At 39.6% G+C, this 23,468-nt stretch overlaps 1 protein-coding gene across 1 annotated transcript; it reads right to left on the bottom strand.

The window, feature by feature from the left end:
- Window positions 1-5,504: 5,504 nt before the first annotated feature.
- NFYB (nuclear transcription factor Y, beta) lies at window positions 5,505-17,888 on the bottom strand. The gene is made up of 7 exons (XM_010005794.1): window positions 17,748-17,888; window positions 15,322-15,415; window positions 14,694-14,824; window positions 12,660-12,857; window positions 9,623-9,704; window positions 6,590-6,669; window positions 5,505-6,382 (listed from the first exon to the last, which is right to left on the bottom strand). The coding sequence occupies exons 2-7, from the start codon at window positions 15,413-15,415 to the stop codon at window positions 6,350-6,352; spliced, it is 618 nt and encodes a 205-aa protein (XP_010004096.1). The 5' UTR covers window positions 17,748-17,888; the 3' UTR covers window positions 5,505-6,349.
- Window positions 17,889-23,468: the final 5,580 nt, after the last annotated feature.

Below are 23,468 nucleotides of genomic sequence, written 5' to 3'. Positions count from 1 at the left end.
TTTTTTAATTATTTCTTCATTGCAGTCGGCCTGAGTTGGGGGGGGGGGGGAGACATATGTATGTTGACATTATATGCTGTCTGCTCTGGAAGGAAAATGTTCAGAGCCTGGGAGTAACTCTCTGAAACGACTGTCTTGAAAAAAAAAGACTTGAAATTTCAATCTAACAGATGGAGGTGTCACCTACTTATGTTACAGCACAAATGTTTGGATATAAAACCAGACTATATATGTATTTACTATTCAACAATTAGTTACTGAGATCAGTTTCTTGTATTTTTGCCGCTATTAGAAGATTAGGAAGATAGAGTTGCTGTAGAAAGGTGCAGCTGAGCCATCTGAAAAAACACAGAAGCTGTCAAGCCAGACAAACCAAAATGGCAAGTTATTGTCGATATTTCTTTTTCTGGTGTGTACAGTACTTGATCTCACTGCACACACTCAGGAGACACTTTGGATGAGTTTCAGCTTGTAAAATGTGGCTGTTGCTGATGGTTTTGAATAAAGAGCAGCACTCCCTGGGCCCCACAGTCTTCCCATTCCCATCCCAAGGTGATGGAGTCTATTTCAGCTGCTTTCCAGCTGGCTAGAGGTGAGATTTTGGATCCCTTATCCCCACGTGCTTAGATCTTCCTACTGGCTGGCTCCAGGCAGCCTCCTGCTCACCAGGTTGCTTTTCCCGGAATGTTAGATGACACAGTGAACTCAGGCATGTGGGTGGGTTTGGATTTCATGGCCAGGGCTGAGAAGTCAGACACTGCAGCCACAAACCTGTGTGTCCCAGAGCCCTTTATTTTGCTGTGCTCTTCTCACCAGTGATGGAAGATAATCTCTGATGGGGTCAACTCTCTGTCTTCACATAGGGTGCCAAAAGGAGTAAAAATAGTATATATGCCTCCTAATTTGATATGGCATGAAACACGGGGACCATGTTTTAGCTGCAGTTGTATTTCAAGTGACACAGCATTTATGTCTGGACTGGGAATCTTAGGTGTGCTGTTGGAAGTTGCTTTTGTTACTATATCCATTTCTTGGGAAATACTCTCCCCATCGCAGTAATGTAATTTCAAACAGATTCCCTGCCCTTATTTACTGAATTATTTTGTTGATTTAAAAAAGGCTCTTATGTAGGTTTGCCTCTCATTTCTTCCATACCAAAGACACATCTGAAGCAAATACATGCTGTTGTTGTCCCTGGGCAAGCTACCACCAGTGGCTAGGTCCATGCCCCTGTCTCATGCTGTGTACCAGAGCAGAGAACTGCTTTAATATGTAAACCACTCTTTTTGGTTCTTTATTGTGCACACTGAAGATGCACTGTGACAACAGCTTAGGAGCAGAAGGAAAGCTGTTACCCCAAGGGCATGGAGAACTCACCCTGTGTCCAGTGACTTCTATAGAAAAGGGGTCTGCACCCCTAATGAGACCAAGTACCTGTGTTGATCCTCACCAGAAGTAAATTGCAGCTAAAACTTAGTTTGAAAAAGGCTGTGGTTGCTGTGCCTTTGGGGAGCAAGCACTTAGGCACCGATCACTGCAGTTTGTTAGCCAGAAACCAAACCCTTTTGGGCAGCTCTGCCCTACAACTCAGCTGCCATCTCTGGTGCTGTGCAGGCTGGGCCAGATCAAGTATTAGTCACACACAAATTAGATTAGGAGCCTAAAGGATGCTCCTCTGTCCAGCAGATTTAAACCCTCAATAGTTTGCTTTCATACAAAAAACATATCAGGTGCCATTGCTCATGATAAATGGCTCCTCTGGCCCTGTGTGCTGCAGCAAGATATTCCAGGAAATTACCCTGGCAAGTTGCCTAGAAGATTTCCTAAACCAGCATAGCCAGCTCTCTCTGAGCCACCGTGCACTGCCTCACCTCTCTCCCTGCCTCCACAGCCATGCTTGGAGACTGCAATTTAATAAAGAGAGTGCAGCTGACATCAATTTGGAAACTATTGTGCATAGGAGCAAACTGCCCTCACTCCCAAGAGCATCTGGCCTTGGATGTCAGCAAAAGCTGAATTGGCTCTGTCTTTCTAGACAGCTTCCCATTAAATTTTTACATACTGAGGGACAAAGATGACATCACAGTCCATTATCATGCCAATTTCACAAATCAATAGGTAAACAGATCAATATTCAGTGGCTTAAGTAGATTTTTTCAGATTTTTAAAGGGTAGAATTGTGAATGATTGTGCCAGAAAAACATCTTTTATTTTCAAAGAGGAGCAATTGGTCCATGGTTTCAACTAGGCACATGTCTTAAACTGTACCACAGCCAAACTTCATCCTTCCACCAGTGCTCTTTTCACCAAACCACTCTGAAAGGGGAATATAAGAGTAGCCATTGTCCACATTAGTAGTATTTTGCTTCCTGTAGGACTGCTTGGGCCCTACATAAAATAGTTTCCCTATAGCATTATAATTTTAGAATGTACATACAGGGTTGGATTCTTTTCATCTAGGAATGTAAGAAAAGTCACTTCAAATTTAAGTGAAAAACTTCCTTTCTTCTTCTTAGTACAAATAAAAACTGAAAAAATCTAGCCTGCACCATTTGGGAGTGCAGTAATTTAAAAGCAAGTTGTCTTATCACTGTAAATATAACTGAAGCAGTGAGTCTACGTGACTTAACTAGAACATTAATCATATTCAAAACTCTGCAAAATGAATAATTTTGTAGCTGTAAGCAGGGCTGCTGCCAGCTTTTATCATGACAACAAGGTGCTGGGCAAAAAATGAGCCCTTGGCTCTCCATGTTGCTTTGCATTGAGCAATCTCCTGTGCATATGCAATTGCCCACATGCTTCCTCTCCTACCAAAGATGAGAGAAATCACCTTTATGTGCTTACAACATGCTAATGAGTATCATCTTGACTCTGCAATGGGGACCATCTACTCAACTGATTCACAGTGTATCCAGGGTGTGGTTCAAGGAAGACAGCTAATTTAACATACAGCCTCCATAAATCAGACTAATTTTTAGCTACAGGCAGGTATGCATGGGTCAGTAGATATTTAGGATGTACCACCTCATGCCAAGACTCCCTCTGTGTTCTGGCTACACCAGCCAGCCACAGATTTTAGTGTCAGTAGAGATCAGAACAGAGAAGTAAATAAAATAGTAAAGATGCCTATGTACATCAGCAAGACTGGTAAAGGCAGAGCCTCTGCTTCCATTAAGCTTGCAATGAAAATGGGATGTAGAAGAATGCCATCTAAATTAGCTTTTCTCATAACTAGATAAGGCTGCCACAACTGTCTCAAGCTCAGTTTGGGGTTATGTTAGTTCAAACTAAACACTCAGCGAGCCAAACACAGCAGTTTTGTAGAAGCAGATGGGATCCAGTGGGACTGGTCACTCCTGGTTTGGGTCTAAGTGACTTTTAAACTTTGAGTACTTACAAACAGAAAGGTGAGAACACAGATCAGTTGTTAAACGAGAATAAAGCCTCCACAGCAGTTGTGCTTCTGCTACTGTCAATTAAGCAAGTATTTCCTCAGACAATATTTGTTTTATGAGTGCTACAGTACCCAGCAAAATGTATTACGTGAATGGTTTCAGAAAGAGATCAAAGTGTTGTACTATTACTTCTACACACGTATTTTCAGGAAGTGAATGGGCAAGGTGATGGCAGTTTTGTCCCTGGACCTCAAGGGGGGAGGCAGGAAGAAGAAAGAATAAGAAAAAAGAAAGACAAAGGAGTATCAGCTCCTTTGCACACGTGATAGTGTCTAAACAACAAACTCAAAGCACTTTAGCCTAAACTCACAGAAGAGACAACAGACTGAAAAACGTAGCTGGTTTCAAGCAAGTGTGACTGATGACCTCAGCCCCATTTCTGCACATCCAACTGCCCACAATCTCTCCTAGCTTCTCCTTAGCTGCGATCACAGCTTTTTCCATGGCAAATGTGGGAACATCAAGAACAGGGTATGACAGCCTGAAATACACAGAATACAAACAGCAGGTGCTTGTGTAGTGATTGTGTTATTCATTTGTACATTTAATGAAAAACTCCATTTGTTCGGTCATAGCTGCTGAAGAATGACAGACTGCCACAAAACCCAGCACATCTGCCCCCATCACCACAGAATACACTGGATTGCCTCCAGAGGCTCTGCCAGCATGATGCTGATTTGTAAGAAACACTGTTTAAATCTGAACATACATAAAAGTTTTGTTTAACAAAAAAATAGCTATTTCAGGTTTCTGGGATGTCTTGTTTTAAATTATTTTCCCAGTATTAAACTGTTACTTTTTCTTTAAAAAAAAAAAAATAAATACAAAACCAGAAAGAAATTACATGGTAACAGATTCAAGGTGTGTTTGCCTAAATTAATGACAGGTATATGGAAAGATAGTTATTATATTACATTTCAGTCCACTGCAAACAGTAAAAATACCAAAGGTCCCAAAATTCAGTCTGAATAAGATATATTACTAAAACCAATCCCCCCCTCCATCCTAACAGGCTAAGACATTGCATCTAACAGAATTACCCACCCAGTTTTTAAAGAACCAGCAATGTTACTAAGAACAGCTCACTAAATATACAGAACTACATTATATAGGTAGAGTTTATTGCAAAACCAGGAAAGAGACAGCAAGATAGAAGTCTGTCCTCCATTTCAGATTTGTATCACTTGTTGAAGTTTCAGTCACTCACACACTCACACACGCAGCCTGTACACAGAAAGTCACTAACACAGTTGAGTTCCCACACTCTCACAAGAAACCTTAAAACATTTCCGTAAAAAGTTAAAATGAGATCTTTTACCACAAGGACTATAAAATCCACGTGTGTCCCCCAACACCCCAAATGTCTAAGTTTTGGATTCTAAAAAACATATCTAAAAAGGAAGAGTTATTTCAGTAGCACAAAGACTACCTTAAATATATAAATGTAAGTCGAAGGACAGATAATGCAACTTAAAATAATGAAATGAAGACCTGCATCGCACACAGTCCATGTTCTCATCAACGCTGTTGATAAGCTCTAAGTCTCTAAATGTAGTAGAGCATTGGTTGTTTTTGATTAACTTTTAATTCTGAAGTTACATTAAAAAAAAAAAAAAAACCAAAAAGTTTTAGCAATTCTTTTGAGCTGCTAGTTTCATGAGAAAAAAGTCCCTTTCAAAATTTCAATAAATATGCTGACATGTAAAGTTAGTTGAGGTTGTCATGCAAGACAAGCACCCAGTTTTTAAAGAACCAGCAATGTTACTAAGAACAGCTCACTAAATATACAGAACTACATTATATAGGTAGAGTTTATTGCAAAACCAGGAAAGAGACAGCAAGATAGAAGTCTGTCCTCCATTTCAGATTTGTATCACTTGTTGAAGTTTCAGTCACTCACACACTCACACACGCAGCCTGTACACAGAAAGTCACTAACACAGTTGAGTTCCCACACTCTCACAAGAAACCTTAAAACATTTCCGTAAAAAGTTAAAATGAGATCTTTTACCACAAGGACTATAAAATCCACGTGTGTCCCCCAACACCCCAAATGTCTAAGTTTTGGATTCTAAAAAACATATCTAAAAAGGAAGAGTTATTTCAGTAGCACAAAGACTACCTTAAATATATAAATGTAAGTCGAAGGACAGATAATGCAACTTAAAATAATGAAATGAAGACCTGCATCGCACACAGTCCATGTTCTCATCAACGCTGTTGATAAGCTCTAAGTCTCTAAATGTAGTAGAGCATTGGTTGTTTTTGATTAACTTTTAATTCTGAAGTTACATTAAAAAAAAAAACAAAACCAAAACAGTTGTAGCAATTCTTTTGAGCTGCTAGTTTCATGAGAAAAAAGTCCCTTTCAAAATTTCAATAAATATGCTGACATGTAAAGTTAGTTGAGGTTGTCATGCAAGACAAGTTACATAACCAAGACCAACTCAATCTTTATAATAAAGGCAACTTACATTCAAAAGTGAACTTTACCCTTACAATTTTATTCAAAGGGTAAACATGAATTAACCCAGCTGTTTACCTGAATTACAAAAGTAACATGATTCAATATGAAAATAAGAAACTGTCTACAAATCTCTGACAGTAATAAATTGCAATATACAATGCATACAGGAGTTATACAGAGCAACAAACTCTTGTACAAAACAAAAATACTTTAATACCTTTAAAATCCTATTTTGTTTTTAAAATCATCATGAAAAAGATTTGAGTCAGAACTCACACCTCAGTTAGTCAAGCTTCAGGTAGCTACATTACAGCTATTTAATATACAAAGAGATAAATCTCTTCACCAGTCATTAAAACTGCCTCTTCGTTAGAGATGCACAGCTTTTCCATCTCACGTTCCCAGATCCAAAGTTTTCTTCAAATCATGAGAACTGAATTTGTTGAACACCAGAGAGCTAGAGAAAGAAAATGCAAGCTCACATTCAAATGCACCTTTTCTGCAACAGCACTGCTGCTAGCAGACTTGAATTGTCACAGTGTTGGAATGGCACAACAGCCACCAAAGGACTACACAAAATTCATTCCCATCTTTCAGAACAGAGCACTGAATTAGCGTTCGGATTTTAGCAACAGAAGGGAGAGTAGGGGACAGGATACAGTACCTGTTGATATGATGTTGTGTAGACCATAACATTCTGCTGTTGGCCATCTGTAGTTATTAAGCCTGCTGGCAACTGGTTAGCTGAAAGAGCATTGTGAGAAGTTAAACGAGAACTGCAGGATACACAGAGCCTTGTTTGATGTGTCTGTCACCATTAAATAACCTTCAATTGTGGTCCACTCCAGAACTATGGAGCCCTTCCTCTCCTGACAGCTACCATTCTACACTGCCTATGGACAAACTTGTTTCAGAGCATTACAAGGAAACAAGTTTATTCCCATCGAGAAACACTTGAGAAACAAAACTCAACGTCATTTTGTATTGGATAATCCAAAACTAAGCACCTTGCTCTTCCCTTGTATATATCTGAAGCAGAACATACACAGCTGGACACTGGCAAATGGAGTGGAATTTGCCATCTGCACCACTGAAAAAGCAATCTTCAGTATTCAATATCCCAAGAAACCTGGAGAATCCAGAGTTTGTTTTGTTTAGACGCAAGGTTAGCACTTGAGCATACATGTGCATGAGGAAGTCCATGAAAATGTTGCACTGCTTTATAAACAGGATCCATCAGGGACTCCATAATGTGGAAGCCCCGAAGAAGGTAGCAAAGATGAACAGAGACAGGCACTGACAAAAAACAAAAGGCACTGCCAGAACCTGATGTTACACTGGATAACTTCAGTGTGCCCTTCAGGATACCCACAAGAGCTCTGAATTTCAGAGAAGAAAGATGAGGCCAATGAAAGTCCTTCTGAGACTTGGGAGAGAAAACACAGGGAGTGATGCCCTAAGATGAACCTTTACAAGAACATGTAAGTTGAGCTCTGCAACATTCAGAGCTAATATGTTACAACTGCTACTGGGAAGCAAAGCAGCAAACTCTTTTAAAGTTGTAAATTAAGTCATTCTAGCAGAACAATCCACTAGGCGAAAAACAGGGCTTATTTCTTTCTGAAGAATGTCTGTTACTACGTATAAATAAGAGGATAACCCATTAACAAATTCTCAAAACATAGTATTATCCTAACAGCTTTTATCTGAAAGCTGATGCTCTGGGGAAGGGTTTGAGGTTTCCTTCACCTCCCCCCTATCTTCACTGTAGTAACTTTCATATACTTAAGCTGCAAGTTAAAAATGCATCAAGATCACAGTGAGAAGTGGCTCAGGCAGGTCGAAAATTGTATTGCACTTTGACGTGCATGCTCCACATTCAAACACAATTTAATGCCAAGTCTCTGACCCTGGCTTTAGGCTAAGACCAAGAGCCAAGGGCTATGACACAGCAGCACAGCTATTACTGCTACTCCTGCAACAAGACCATTGTTCTAAATTGCTCTACAGCTGCCCCTATGGAGAGGAATTCCTGCAGCACTTCACACAATCAGTTATTTTATAGAAAGTTTATTTTCCGTCTTCTACTACTGCAACGTCTCCTTTGCATCCTGTCAAGACTTAATGATTCTCTCAGGAAGTGGAGAGAGGATTCACAGATATGATGGGATTCCTTTTTTTCTGGATTCCATTTTCTGGTGGCTACTGTACTCAGGCTAAGTGGCACATGAGCATCCCAGAGGAAACGCTTTTCATTAATTGGCCTCTTTGCCCAAGCAAACCAAGATGCTAGATGCAGACACAATGAGAAGTTTTCAACTGTATGTTTTCCCTCAACTCTTGAGCTGTAGCTTATATACTTCAAGTGCAGATCAGAATATATACAAAATAAAGACTGTAGAACAATTTCTGTGTATTGTTTTTGCAGGCTTCCAAGCTGGACAGATGGCCAACAGCTGCAATCCAGCAACTACTAGCAACATACTCAAGGTAAGTAAGTTGGGCCTGTAGTTGTGCTAGTGTCTTACTATTTCTGAACCAACAGAGCTATAACATGAGTGGGTACTGATAAGACTTTACTATTTGCATTGCCTAATCTTTAACTGTAAAATTAAAATATATTAAAAATAAAGCTTTTTGTAGGCCTTCTGCAATATTCAGGTTTAGTTTTTTTATTTGCAGCCAGTTTTATGAGCTTATCTTCCAGACTAGGAGAGATCCAAAAAGCCTGTACTGTTTTATATAGCCAAAGTCATCATAGTGGAAGCAAAGTGTGTTTCAGACCTTGAACAGAACACATTCAGTCCTCAGGCTTCAAATTTCTGCTAGTTCAGTAGTTTACCATTGTTTTGAAACAGAATATTTATAAGATACTTCAAAAACTATATCTTGTCAGTAGGTATGTCTAGAGTTGCTCCTCCTAATTCTTCTTTTAACCTTCATGATTACGAGCCCATAGCATTTAAAACCCAAGTGAAGACTACATACAAGAATTCAGCATCAACAAAACCAATGCAACATCCCAAGTGTCAGACTTAATTCAAAGTATAAGGAAGAAAACCCACAGTGAATGAACGATACTCCTTGCCCTACACCTTCTAGTTGCCAGAAGTTCTGTGCATTCTTTTGAATATAGTATTAAATGGTTTAGAATTATACAAGGATGATGTTCTTCTCTGGTTCATTTCTCAAAGACGAGCTACTCAAGTCACCAAGTGGAGTTTATTTTACTTTTTCCCCAACAGTCTTGAAAGTAGAATGTATGTGGCCTAAATATGTAGTAGCTACTGGGGAAATAAATAAAAACACCAAACAAAGAAACAACGAAACAAAATAAAAAGAAAGAAAAAATGTTTGCACCTCTCATTACTATCTGTGTTTAAGTGTAGACAAAAAATACTGGCACTAATGTACGCATTTAGAGGTCTTCCATAGTTGACATTAACTATTACTAGAGTGTCATAATTTATCACTATATTACTTCATTCTGACCATAAATTCTACTGACTGGGAAGAGTTTATATGAGCACAGGTTATCCTCCAGAAATCTCAAATGAGAATCTCAATGGATCAGAGGTGTAACATGTGGCCAGTCCAGGATGTATACCTGAAGTAAGAATTCTGATGTCTAAAGGAAGTGCTGTTTTTAGAAAAGCCATAGTAATAATAATATAATTAATTACAAAGTACTACTTACTAAATGCTTCCTCTGTGAGCTCCTCACTCAGACCGTCTCCAGTTGTAACTGTTCCCCCAATTCCCTTTTCTCCTTTCATTGCCTGGAGAAATGGAGAAGAACAAAGAATTTGTGTTAGAGAACAGTTGGCTTGAGATTGTTTCAAGACCCTGGGAGCTCAAGCCAAGGTTTGGAACTTGCAGAAAAGTCACTGTGCAGCAGCTGGAGTTTGAAAGCCAAGACCTAAAAAACTCTATGGGACTTAGGAACATGTATAGTACAAGAATATGTAAAAGGTGGTTTTCATCTCAGCCATACTCCTCAGAAATAAACAGGATTGTGTAGTTCTAAGAAAGGCTTTTGCTTTCTGCAGAAAGTTCAAGTTCTGCAGTAATCCAGAAGGAGCAGTTAAAAGCATTCACAAGAAGTCACAGACTCTCCGAACTACTGAGAATGTGCAACATTTGCTTACCAACCACACACAAGTGCCATCAATATACAAGAGCTGACATTTAAAATCAAGATACTGGATTTCTCTTCCCACATGAAGGACTGTAGCCAGAAAGGATAACAGCACAGAAAGCCAAGGCTCCAGTCATCTGCTTGCAGCTTTACAAGTATGAAGCTTGATGCTCTATGCTATTACATAAGAACATCTAAGAAAACAATATAAGTATAAGAAATATTCTCTGCATCTGTTCAATGCAGATTAAATACTAGGCTATAAACAGAATACTTGACTATATATGGTACCCTGAAGACAGAACTAGCTGGAATGGAGGTTTAAAGCTGGTGAGCAAAACCATCCAATCCATTCAGTTAAAGTTCAATCCCATTACTCTTGCCACCATAGCACATGTATCTGAAAAATGGTCACTTCAGAATTTCACTAGCATAGTAGCACAGACCCACTTCAGACTCCTCCAGAAGTGCTGGAACTAGTTAAGCACTACTTGCATTTCTTATTAAAGTACATACAGCACTCTGACAGCATGTGCAACTGCTACGCAGAACTGGAAAAACTTGGCACACAGCAGTAGGCCAACTTTCAGATTACACCTCGTGTTACTCAGTTATCACAGCAAATGACCTTCAGGGAAGGGGAAGCTTCAAGCACTGTCAGCAAATTAAATATCACTAGCAAGTCTGACCCTGTTAATTGACAAACAGGTTTACAGAACAAAAAGTCTGAAGAGCATGTCTATCTACAGAATCACCAATTTAGACATAGCTGCTTCACTCAGGCCAGTAAAACCAAGCAACCATACCATATTATTTAAAATACATAAATTAATTTGCTTTGAGATTTTTTTTTCCCCCCAAGATTATTTTTAACCCTGAACAACTTCTTAATTCATGACTATGAGATCACTGAATAAAAATGCTTTAGATTTGTTTGGTTAAATCTGGTATTCTGAGGTAAAAGAACACTGAAGTGAAGAAGCAAGCAAGCATAATTCTCTTCCATCTCTAAATAAGAAGCAGGGGAAGAGGGGACCAGAGCACAACACCCCAGCAGAAGCAACTTCTTTTAAAAAAAGCTTAAATTGCTGAAAAAAAAAACCCAACACAACATTCAGCTAGAGAAGGGATAAAACTGCTTGCATCACATACCTAGCACATGATATGTATCAAAAAGGAACTGAGGAATGGGCTAAAAAACAGATCTTAATAAAAACCACCTTGAAGCAGATAGCCTCTGATGTGCATCATAACTCCGACATGAGAAAAAAATACATCTCTTTTGCAGATTGAAATCCAGACAAACAATAGGCATTAGGCTGCTTCCTCAGAGGATGCAGTCTAGTACAGTTCTATTGATTGAGCCCAGAGATCGAATTAAGTACTCTTTATAGGCACCTTTAAAAAACAGTGATTTACTGTTGCAGGCTGTTTTAATAAACAACGGATCTGTGAGCAATCCTGTTTTTACTGATAGAACACCTGGGCCTCAACGACCAAGGACTTTCTCATGAGAACCAGTTGATAAAAAGTGAGCTAACGAAGTAAACATCCAAACGTGCCAGAAGAGGAGATGGGGTGGAGAGTCCTGATTGAGCCTGGGCCAAGAAGCCAGTCACTGTTCAGACCGTGGCAGGCTCTAGTACAACTGACCAATCATAAGTGCAACCCTGGACATGTAAAATTTGGGCTAAGGGTATATAAGTGCCTGTAATTTCTAATAAAGTTGGAGTTTGCTCTATCATATTGATTGTCTCGCATTCTTCCCTCACTGGACACCTCCGCACCGACAATTTACTACCAGCAATATATTAGATAATTTATTCAGTTGAAAGCTTTAACTACTTTGAATCAGCAAATTTAATCAAAATGCTTTCTTACTCCTTTTTCTCTTTATATTCTCTGGAATACTTTTAAACATTACATTTATCATAGAATCATAGAACAGTTTGGGCTGGAAGTGACCTTAAAGATCATCTAGTTCCAAACACCTTCCATGGGCAGGGACACCTCCCAGTATATCAGGTTGCTCTGGGCCCCATCCAGCCTGGCTTTGAACATTTCCAGGGAGTGGGCATCCACAGCTTCCCTGGGCAACCTGTTCTAGTGTCTCACCACTGTCACAGTTAAGAATTTCTTCCTAATGTCTAATCTAAATCTCTCCTCTTCCAGTTTAAAGCCATTCCTCCTTGTCCTATTGCTACCTGATCTTGTAAAAAGTCCCTCCCCAGCTTTCCTGTAGGCCCCCTTCAAGTACTGGAAGGCCACTATAAGGTCTGCCCAGAGGCTTTTCTTTTCCAGACTGAACAACCCCAACTCTCTCAACCTTTCTTCACAGGAGAGGTGCTCCAGGCCTTTGATCATCTTCATGGCCCTCCTCTGGACTTTCTACAGGTGCTCCATGTGCTTCTTATGTTGGGGGCTCCAGAATTGGACACAGTATTCCAGGTGGGGTCTCACGAGAGCTGAGTAAAGTCCCTGACAATAGCTGTGAGATACTCTACAACTCAGCCATTGTACAATTACAAATGACAGGGAGCTAAGAATAAACACAATTAGGTTAAATAAATGAGGAAATACAGAAATATATACCAACCTCTCTGAATTTCTGGAGGTACAACTTCAAAGGTTCAACATAGCTATCAAACCCCAAGGTAGACATGGCAAAAAGAATATCCTCTCCATTGATCGTCTTTCTTTTCTCCTGGTGACACCTCTCACTTGCTTCTGATGTTATAAAGCTGATGAATTCACTTACACACTCTTGCACACATTCCTTTGCGTCCTTAGCAATCTAACAAGGAAAAAGTATCATAAAATAATTAATCAAGATGCAAGAAGATTAAAAAAAAACAACTAAAAAATAAGACACTTGATAATAAAGGAAATATTCCAAAACCTGTTGACAATACCATTTAGGCAACACCTGTATGTGAAGGAACCACTGGATGTCATCACTGCTCTGTGTAAGCACAGCTGCAACATGACTAGAACCTAAGTTTTACTATTTCAAGCAGCAAGTACCAGGATCACCTGAAGTCGTAACTATGTTCTGTAAAAGCTTTTACATATAGATGCACCTCAGTAGCGCTTACTTTGCTTACCTATGCCTTCCTTTTAAACCTGTGCATTCCAATACCTTGGTCCACTTCCATCTTCCTTTTAACAGATCCAAAAGTTCCAGCCTCACTGCAGTACATTCCCAGAGATTCGGCAGCGACAAGTATTTTTGTCCTGACCAGATTCAAGGACTAAAATATATGCCTAGCAGCAAACCTCTCTAATGCTCTAATATTCTGGTATGAATTTTCCAAATGAGAATTCAAATGAAGAAACACAAGCCCTTGGCAAGAATAAGTAAATTTAATAATAGTTTTCAGCTGGACAAAAGTAATTTACCTGACTTAAAATAACAGCAAGCATTACTCATTATTATTTGGGAAGCTGAGGGCAGTCAACTGAAAGCATATAATAATTAAGATGGTTATTCTTCACATGAGAAGAACTCGTTTGTATTTTTAAACAAACAACAACCCAAGATAATCAAGCAGTCATTAGAATCTTCACTAGTTCCTCTGGTATTTTCAGACAAGTGGGGTGAGATTTTTCAGAAGTACTCATCAGCCAGCAGCTTCCCTTGCAGTTTTTCACAAAAACCTCCCAGATTTTTTCAAGACGGCTTGACATTCCATATGCTAAATTCTTGACAAAAATCCCATCTTGATCACTAAAAATTTATGACAATATGGACTAGTGAGGAGATTTTCATAGCAAAGATATAAATGTAACACCCAGATCTCCAGAAAGCCCTGAACACTATGAAAGTACAAGCAGATGCAAGTAAATTATGTCTTGCTTCTATATGGAGTGATCTAAAAAAAAAAAAAAAAAAAAAAACAAAGAAATAAAATAGCTTTTGCTAGAGGATATGTTACTGGGGCAGGAACTGTACTGGAATACAATAAAGAAATGGCAAGTAACAGGAGCCCTGCAAAGGTTTAAGATGAACAGGTAGAACAGTCAAATTCTTATACAACCACCAGCTCAGCAGAATAGATTAAAAAGTCCGTTCTTAGAATTAAGAAATAAAGTAAGCTTTTCAATATCTGCCCTTATCTGCTACACAGTAAAAGACAGACTTCTTAAGTAATTTAGGCAGTTGGATATGTAAAGATTCAGGCAATGTAAGACTCTTCTTCAGAATGAGGACTGAATTTTTATTTCATCTAGAATGGTTCACGTATTCCAAATTTTATGCACAAAAAGCAGATTAAATTTCATATAAGAGAACTGCATCCAAAATATTCTTACAGATGCAGCATTGTCACCAAGTCTGGCCTGTTATGACAATTTCAGAGAATACATCTTAGAAAAAGAAAGCTCTTGAAAGCCCTATGAAGAGCACTGTTCTGCATACTCTAATTACAGCAGTTACTAAAAGCTTTCAGAAACCTAAGAAAAATGGACTTTGTGTCAGTCAACTCCTGCTCAGATTTTACTTTCTTTAAGGAGGCTTTTCTCCAATAAATCAGGATCATTTGGAAAATTACATTGTTCTACCAGCTCAGCTTCACTCAGAGGAAGGAATACAACTCATTAACACACCTTCTTCACCAGACAAGGGTATTACCTTTCCTGTTTGGGGTATGGCATTTTTCATTATCCTTGACACATTTGCAATTGGAAGATATATATCTTGTTCTCTAAAACTCTCTTTTGATCCATTTGTATCTTCATGATCATTCATGCTGTCCTCTGTGTCTAATGAAATAAAGAAAAGTTAACAGCAATTGTATTTGGTAAACAGCAGGCAATAATGAACTAAATCAAAAAACTTACACTGAAGGATGAAGTCCTTTAAAAGCACTGTGTATTAACATTGTAGAAATTATTTTTAAAACAGATGCTAACACACTTCCTTTATGGGTGTTTGATATAATCTTTATGCACAGAAATGTATGAAGCTGCTGAACACCAAGCAGTTTAACGTCACATCAAAATAAAAGCTGTTTCTAGAACATCAATTTTTTTTGTCATCACCCTGAAGGACTCAACAGTGTCAACACTGAAAAATCCAACCTTCACTTTCAGATTTCAGAAAAAACGCTGTATCCATAATGCCTCACTGTATAAAAACAATTGTGAATTCTTAGCTTGACAGCAGAGCTTAGAAGACAGCAGGGAACCATGTATACATGCATACATATATATACACAGACACACAGAGAAACGGTAGTATTTACTGTTACATTTCTTACCATCGTGAGGCTGTATCACATAGTGACTACCACCAATGTAATCTCCAGCAATTCCTAACTGAGAAGCATCCGTTGTGGAGCTATCACCATCCATCTACAACCAGAAGAATGAAACCTTTCAGGTATGTTTGTTATACTGAAAGTGCAACTACTGATGAAAAACAGAACTTTAATCACCTTAGAAGTATGAGACTAATTTATATGAAGTATAAATATTTTACCATTTGAGTATACTCTCTCTCATTAATGAGCTTTAATAATAAGCTAATAAGTAAATAAATACTAATAATAAGTAAAAATAATTAAATTCTTGTGAAACCTCCCCCAAAATTAAATCAGAGTCACAATAGCTATGCATCCTCATCCTCCTTGTGGCATCAGCCACTCCTAGTGTCACTTCTGTACCACCTCTCTTTTCTGGGCATCCTTCAGCTCCTCTCTGAATACATCTCTTGGAAGTTGGTACCTCTTTACTTCCCACAGGTAAACAGCAACCCAACATACCACTGCCTTTTGCATCCAGATTTTGCCACCATACACAACACCCAGCTATACATGCATCCTTGCAACATCAAAAGCTTCAGCCCATGTAACCTACATTACCCCATTACATGCTGCCTTTTTACAGGAATAAAGAATTTCCTTAAACACTATCATCAGGTGCTCAGTAGAAAGCTTACACTTACATGAAATAATGGCAGACAACAGTTGCACTTTCTAAGGGGCTATTTTAGCAGTGCCAAATCTAAGTTTGAATTCAAGTCTCACAATCTTGACTTTTTTCCCATCTACAAGTGTCTTGAAAATTAGTATATTAAAAAAAAAACACAACAAAACAACAACTTTTGCAGGACATTTAGCTCCCATGCTTTCAAAATGCCTTTTATTTTTTATGTAAGGTGATAGTTTTGCAGTCATGTGCTTTAATAATGCTTCTTTTGCAGAGAGGAAACAATACAAAAATTATGGAGGGAGGAGGGGTTCCCAGCACATGCAAACTCTTGCAACGCTGGCATCCAAATCCAAAGGTATTTTTGAGCATGTTTAGGCGCATAGTGCCAGATTCACCTTTGGCCCAAATTTCCCTCACTATTTGCAACATCAAACAACTCTGTTAGCATTTGCTTATTGACCTGTTGGGCAGAAAAATTATCTCTTCTACATTTCATGCTATTGCTCGTCTGGACCAGCGCTTCCCATCCTTCCCCCTTCCTATCCCAGCCGTTTCTGACCCAAGCAGCCAGCCTCACTAACAAGGTACACACAGTCCCATGGGAGGCAGAAACTGGCTCTATTCACTCGCTGACCTACACCAGCTGAATCTTTGGAGAACAACCTCTACCCCAAAGTGTCGCATGGTCATTGCCCATGAGACCATGCAGCTCCCTTCTTTCCAGAACCATTAATCTGAAGATGCAGAGGGAGGGAGGAAGAAGCAATCATATGCTATTTTTATACCTACCCAGAAATACGAGCAATTGAACCTCTCTCTAATCTGCACTTCGCCTGTGGTCACAGGGCTGGGTTTTGCTTTCAAACTTTTAGGCAACATCCGGTGCTATGCTTGGCCACAGATGCACACGTAACCGGGGCACTGCCTGCATTCAAGGCACTGCTGCAAACAGCTGGAATTAGCCTTAGGAGCCATTTCAGAGAAAAAAACCTTTTTCACCTCTTACTCGTACAGAATGTTACACACAGAGCTTTTTTTAAAGCATTGCTGGTCCCTTTTGATGGGCTTTTGTAAAACAGTTTCACTTCTTACGCAGCAGCTCTGCCCAAAGGGTAGCATTTTAAGCATTAGCCTTCCATGTGCCAACTCACATAAATTCACTTTGTCTGCATTTTGCAGATTCTTTGTTGGGAGATTTAACATTGCTTTTCAATTCTCCAAAGGGTCTGCAGCTTGCTTACTCAGCTAGCTGTAATGACAATGCAAGGATATCACCATCTAGCACGTAAAGATCACCAAAACTGACATCACCCGTCATTAAGAGAATTGTGTCTCACTTTTCCTTCTGCTATTTGAAGCAACTGATGCTCTTCAGTCTGGTAAATCCCAAAAGCTACCTCCAAAATTAAGTTAGGATTTTTTGGCAATCTTGTTCTTAGTTTCAGCTCTCTCATGCCTACTCGAATTTAACTCAGAATTAGGGTTTCCACAAACTTTAAGCATTTACTCAGCCTCAGTACTATTTTAAATGCCCAATGTATCTTCCCCTCTCCTTTTGCAGTCTTCTATGAAACATATCTTTTAAAATGTTTCCTTCTTTCAGAATTGCAATATTATTCAAATTTCTGAAGTGATGTTTTAATTCAGATGCTTCTGCTCACCCATCCTGCAGGCTACCCTAGCTCCATCTTTATTGCCAAGACCCGGTAGTATTATTTAAGAAAGCATCTTGCTTTCATTAGCCCAGCAACACCTTCAAATTACAATTACTACTCGAATCTCTTTTAAATCTCTGCTGCACCTGTAGACAGTTTTGGCCACATTGAACGAATGCATCTTCCAGGTACCATCTTTGCTTTTATTCCTTTCTGTGTGCACACTTCCATATCTACTTACACTATGTATTATTTCACAATTAGTGAGAATTTGAGTGGAAGCTTATAAACAGTATGAATCCAAAACAGTGATTAGCAAAATTGACAGGAAAAGGCTTGCAAATGAAAAAGGCAGATCTGTCTCAGATAAAGAAAATGGGCACTGACAGCTTAACATCAGCTGAAATGAATTCTGTGAGTATTGCTTTAAGAAAGGTTTTTACCTGCCAGGACAACCTTGGGACAGGGTATTACGGTCAGCGTAACACCCTTCTGCATAACACTTAGCATAACCAGGTCCTAATCCAGGATCACAGGATAATTCAGGTTCAAAGGAGCCTTGAGAGGTCTGTAGTCCAACCCCTGCTCACAGCAGGGTCTGCTCCAAGCTCAGATAAGGTCACCCAGGGCTTTACCCAGATTTATCTTGAAGACCTCCATGGACAGAACCTGCCCAGACACAGTGGGAGCCCCTTCCACTGCTCAGCTGATCTCACGGCGAGACAACAAGATGCATCTCTTCACACTACTTCCACCAAAATAAGTTTGATGAAAGAATTTCAGATGGATTTTATTTTGCTAAGTTTGATGAAAGAATTTCAGATGGATTTTGTCATTTAACTCAATCTAGATCTAGGCATCTGAATATAGCAGCTGTAATTAATATAGCATCTAGTCACCTACTAGAATTTCTTTAAGCCCAGTGGGTAACAGACATGACCCTTCTAAAAAATATGGCCACTACTATCCTAGTCATCTCATAATGGACACAGCTACATGTTAAAGTGTTACAGTTTTTATTTCAGATGTTCAAAACTCAAGTCAATTGCCACATAACTGACCATCAGCTCAGCACAAGGTCTGCAACACACACTCAATACTCAGAAAATGAGAAAACACTCTCTCAATACACTCTTGGTAATTAATCCCCCCTTAAAAAAAACAACAACAAAACACAAGCAAACAAAAAACATGCAAACAAAAAAAACACAAAACAAACTAAAATTTCAGTGTCCAAGGTACTCTAAAAAGGCAGCTGCCCAGTGTAGAACAGAAACAACACTCTGCCTACAGTAACGGCATTGACTGGGAGACTATATGACAGCAGTTTACACTGGCACATTTGGCAGGAAGAGCTGCTTTTTTGGATGGAAACAGATGTTAAATTTTATAAACAAGCAGAATCCTGGAAGATCTAATCCTAAAGGGTCCAGACAGGCAAAAACTCTCCTCTCAGACTTAGCTTTAGCCCCTGGACCTGTTACAGCTTTCTTGAAGAAAAATACCTGTATAGCATATCCGCATGACAGGTACCAGCATGCAGACATCGCAATAGCTTTTGATTTAAGACAGTGTCTCCTACACCAGCGTGGCTACCAAACTGCATGTGAGAGAAAGGCTTCCAGCATGTTGGTCTAGTAGCCCACACTCAACACATCCGCAAGAAGCACTTGCTGCATGTTGTAATTTACCTTAGCCTTCAGTGCTAGGAAGCTCCCAAAAAGCTACTGAAGCTCCTTCAGGCATAAACATACTGACTGAATCAAGACTTAGAGCTAAGTGTGTATTAAATGACAACATGTCAGTCTCTAAAGCGACCACACCACCATCTGATTTTTATCAACAATAAGCGAGAGAACCCAAGTAGGTACAGGACACTCAACCCAAATATTCAGTGATACGCTGCAAAAAGCCTCTGAACACAGAGCAGCAGCACAAAGTCTTCTGGTGGTGGTATTTTGTTTGTTTTTTTAAATCCCTAATGAAAAAGAATATTACTACCAATATACAAATTAATGGGTTCAGGGAAATTAACCTGAGAAATATACTAAAAGAGAAACATTTCAGATGAAGGGCAAAGCCAACTCAGTGGTAACAGGCAAGTAAATGCACATACAGGTTTACACTGACATCTGGTAGAAAAATTTTCTGAAGGATACTTAAAAAAACCCATGCTTCTGTCAGCTACCCAAAACTCACACCATTCCTAGAATACACCTATTCTGAATTAATAAAACCTTAGTATCTCAAAGTAAATCTTTCATCCTGTTTAATTTTAAGAGCTCTCTTAAGAGAGCAGTATTAGTGGCCTAACTAAATGATAACTGAAGAATGCAAGCTCAGGCCTATGAGCCCTGAGGAGAGGATGGAAACTGAAACTTGGACCAGTATAAAAGGTAAAAACAGAAGCAAGAAAAGCAAGATTTTTGTCTTCAGAATGGAGAATTTATCTGGCAATTATTTCAAAACTAGTCTCTTGAGGTGAAACCAAGGGCCTCTTGTGATTTAAGTACTTCACATGGTGTTTATCCACGCTATCTGCCAAAATTGCTACCCCACAAGAGCAACAGCAGAAAATTAAATGCAATGAACTGAAGCACTTGGTGCACTTCCCATGCAGTGGTCCCTGCCACAGAAGCACAACAGAAGATGTAACTAAAGCTGTGGGTATTAACCATATCAGTCATTATAAATTAATTTTGCACCACCCCTTATCAGAAGAAATGTACAGCAGTATGTAACAGTAGAGACAACGAAGCTTTATTAAAGCTTTCTGCACCCTCACTTGCTGCTCTTACATAGAAATACAGAAATTGTTTTTTTAAATGAAAAATACAATTTTAATTTCCTCTTATTTTTCAATGACTTTTGGAGAACCTAATTTCTCACCTGGCAAAGCAGAGTCTCCTGCAGCAAGAAACACTGACAAGTAAACACGTTCACAGGGCATCATTCCAGCAGATCTACAAAAATGTAAAGCTAAAACCCCTAAGCATGTGCCTACAACACAAACAGATGCTGCACTGTCTCTCCCCATCTCAGGCTCCTCTAATCTCTCACATTCAGTGTTTTCCCCTGCAGCAGCATAACATCAGGAGACTGATGCTGAGAGGACCTGACAGCATCACTAACACTCTTCAGCATCTAGGCTTTACCAGGTCCCTTGGACCACACAGTAGAAACCTTTCCCTTATGAAATCCAAACAGGACATTTTCACCTTTCCACCTTCCCCCTCCACATACACGTATTATCAAACTTTATGGCTCATCTTAAGAGCCCTGATGTACAAACATGGTTGGCTGCAATATACATGGGTGGACTACCAATGCATACATTTTTACATCAAGTAGGAGTGGATCAGTGCTATGAAGCAAGCAAGAAAAGCCCACTTTCCATGCTTTCTCTTTTTTTGGCACTGAAAGAGAGAGGCTGGAGGAGAAAAAACCAAGATGAACAGAGAAACTGAGGCAGTTTCATTGCTTTTGCAGAAGCTGAAAGGGGGCAGCAGTGCTGAACAGCCTGCAGCAGCACTTCTCTTCTGCAACACTGACTGAAAGCCCCATACTACCTTTCCAGAGTAAGTTTTTAATGTTTTTCTAGCATTTTTTTTGTGTGTGAAAAACTAAGCTGATCTGTTTATTAAAGTAGCAATCCATAAATCCTGCTTTTTTATTTTATAAGGTTTAGGTTTTCCTAAGTTGGTTATATTGTGGTAGTACATATATCAAGTATGCTAAGAAGCTTATTCCTCTGAAGCAACAGGACAGGAGTTTTGCAAAGCTAGTTCAGACTCAGTGCTTCAGTTAAAATTATTAAATTTGCTGACAGTTCCTTTTATTCTACTGATGTTATTTACATGTTGTTTAGTATGTGTATATAGGTTTTGGACTTTACTAGTATCCTGCCACTAAATCACCGATTTCCAACACTGTTTCTCTACTGCGAAACTCAGTACTCAAGTCAAGCTTCTTCCTATGCAAAATGTAAAGGGTGAAGTGACATTCGAGATTTATATTTGAAAACACTAAAGGAAGACCCTTAGAAGCCGTTTTTTTAAAATGTGGACAAAAGAAGATATCTGACTTTAAAAGTTTAATATTGTTTAACATTTTGTATCTCCACAGTATCTTGAACAACCTTTTTCACTCAATTTCTGTACACTGCCTCTCTTCATGTATTACCACCATAAGAGGTTATCTATTAAAGTTTGAATGGATGTCTGTTAAGAATAATATTCAGTATTCTTGACTACTTTCAAATATAATTTCATAGCTGTAAATGCTAGCAGCCAAGACCATATATAATCACTCGCTCTACGCAAAGCGACTCACAAGTATCTCAATGCAGACCTCATAAATAATGACTCAGATTAAACTATCTTGGGTCTCCCAAAGAATTACAGATGGATTCTCCTTTAACATTGTAACTGTCATGCCACAGGCCACATGCGCAAAGAAAAAAAGAAAGTAACCACTAAGCTTATTGTTTAGGAACACTATGCTAACGATTATGCATGAACACCATTTCTCCATTCCTGCCAGCCAATTAAAGCCAGACTGTGAATAACGCCCAAAGAGGCTCTTTCCATTTTGCTTTTAACTACTATTTGCCTCATCTTCTTTTGAGAAAGCTGCAACTGAGGTTTTTTTTTTACTTGACAGTAACTTTCACCTACCAATAAGACAGGCAGATCACTACATCTAAGAGTCTATTCAAGGACTGAAATCTAGATTTCTGCATCCTTTGCTGTCTAGAAAGGTTTGGGTCATTGTTACAAATTATTTTGCCCTCCCAAAAGCAACACAAGCCCACTAGGTCACTTAAATAACAGCTCTTTGCAGAACAGTCTTTTTGGTTAAGCCTCTAGGAAATTGGTAAAGCTGGAATATGACTGATTTTCTGTTGCTTGAAGTATTACAGTAACAATGGAATGCAGGAAAATTTCTTTAACCTGTGTATCAACAGCTGCAGAAAAACAGAATACAATTATTTTACTTTCCAGTATGATTGCCTGTGAATAACCTAAACAATGCTCTTCAGGTCCACCAACTATATAATTTCTGGAGGCAGCAGTGGTTGGCACACACAGGTGTGCCCAAGAACAGTTGCTTAACACACAACACTTGTGTGGGCATTGAGAGCAACAGAGTCCCGGCTCTCTCCTACCTGCCATGTGTCAGGGAGAAGCTGTCGATGCTGCTCGGCTGTGCTAGCCGATCGATCTCACTTCCTTGATTTCATGCCCTTCAATGATGTCAACGGCAGCCAGCACAGGGGCACAGGGGGGAAACCTTCCCAACTGCACAAATAACCTCACAGTGCTTTGGCGTCCTCCTTCTAGCTAGCACCTATCTGCTGGAGAGTCACCGAGCCCCGCCTCTCCCCTCCCGGCCATGTGTCAGGGAGAAGCTGTCGATGCTGCTCGGCTGTGCTAGCCGATCGATCTCACTTCCTTGATTTCATGCCCTTCAATGATGTCAACGGCAGCCAGCACAGGGGCACAGGGGGGAAACCTTCCCAACTGCACAAATAACCTCACAGTGCTTTGGCGTCCTCCTTCTAGCTAGCACCTATCTGCTGGAGAGTCACCGCGTCTATCGCAACCCCGCGTTTTCAAATCGAAGAAGACAACGCGTCCCCACTCATTTAGCAAGTTTATTGTTAAATCGCCTTGGCTGTGATTTCCGAGAAGAACGGGGCCCCCTCCCGTACCTGCGGGGCGGGGAACCCTCCCGCACACCGGTACCTGTCACCCGGAGCCCTCCCGCACACCGGTACCTGTCACCCAGAGCCCTCCCGCACACCGGTCCTGTCACCC

The sequence above is a fragment of the Chaetura pelagica genome, unplaced genomic scaffold (genome assembly GCF_000747805.2).
Source record: "Chaetura pelagica isolate M959 unplaced genomic scaffold, ChaPel_1.0 scaffold79, whole genome shotgun sequence".
NCBI lineage: Eukaryota > Metazoa > Chordata > Aves > Apodiformes > Apodidae > Chaetura > Chaetura pelagica.
Note: the sequence above shows the minus strand (reverse complement) of the source record. Positions and strands in the feature narration are given on the sequence as shown.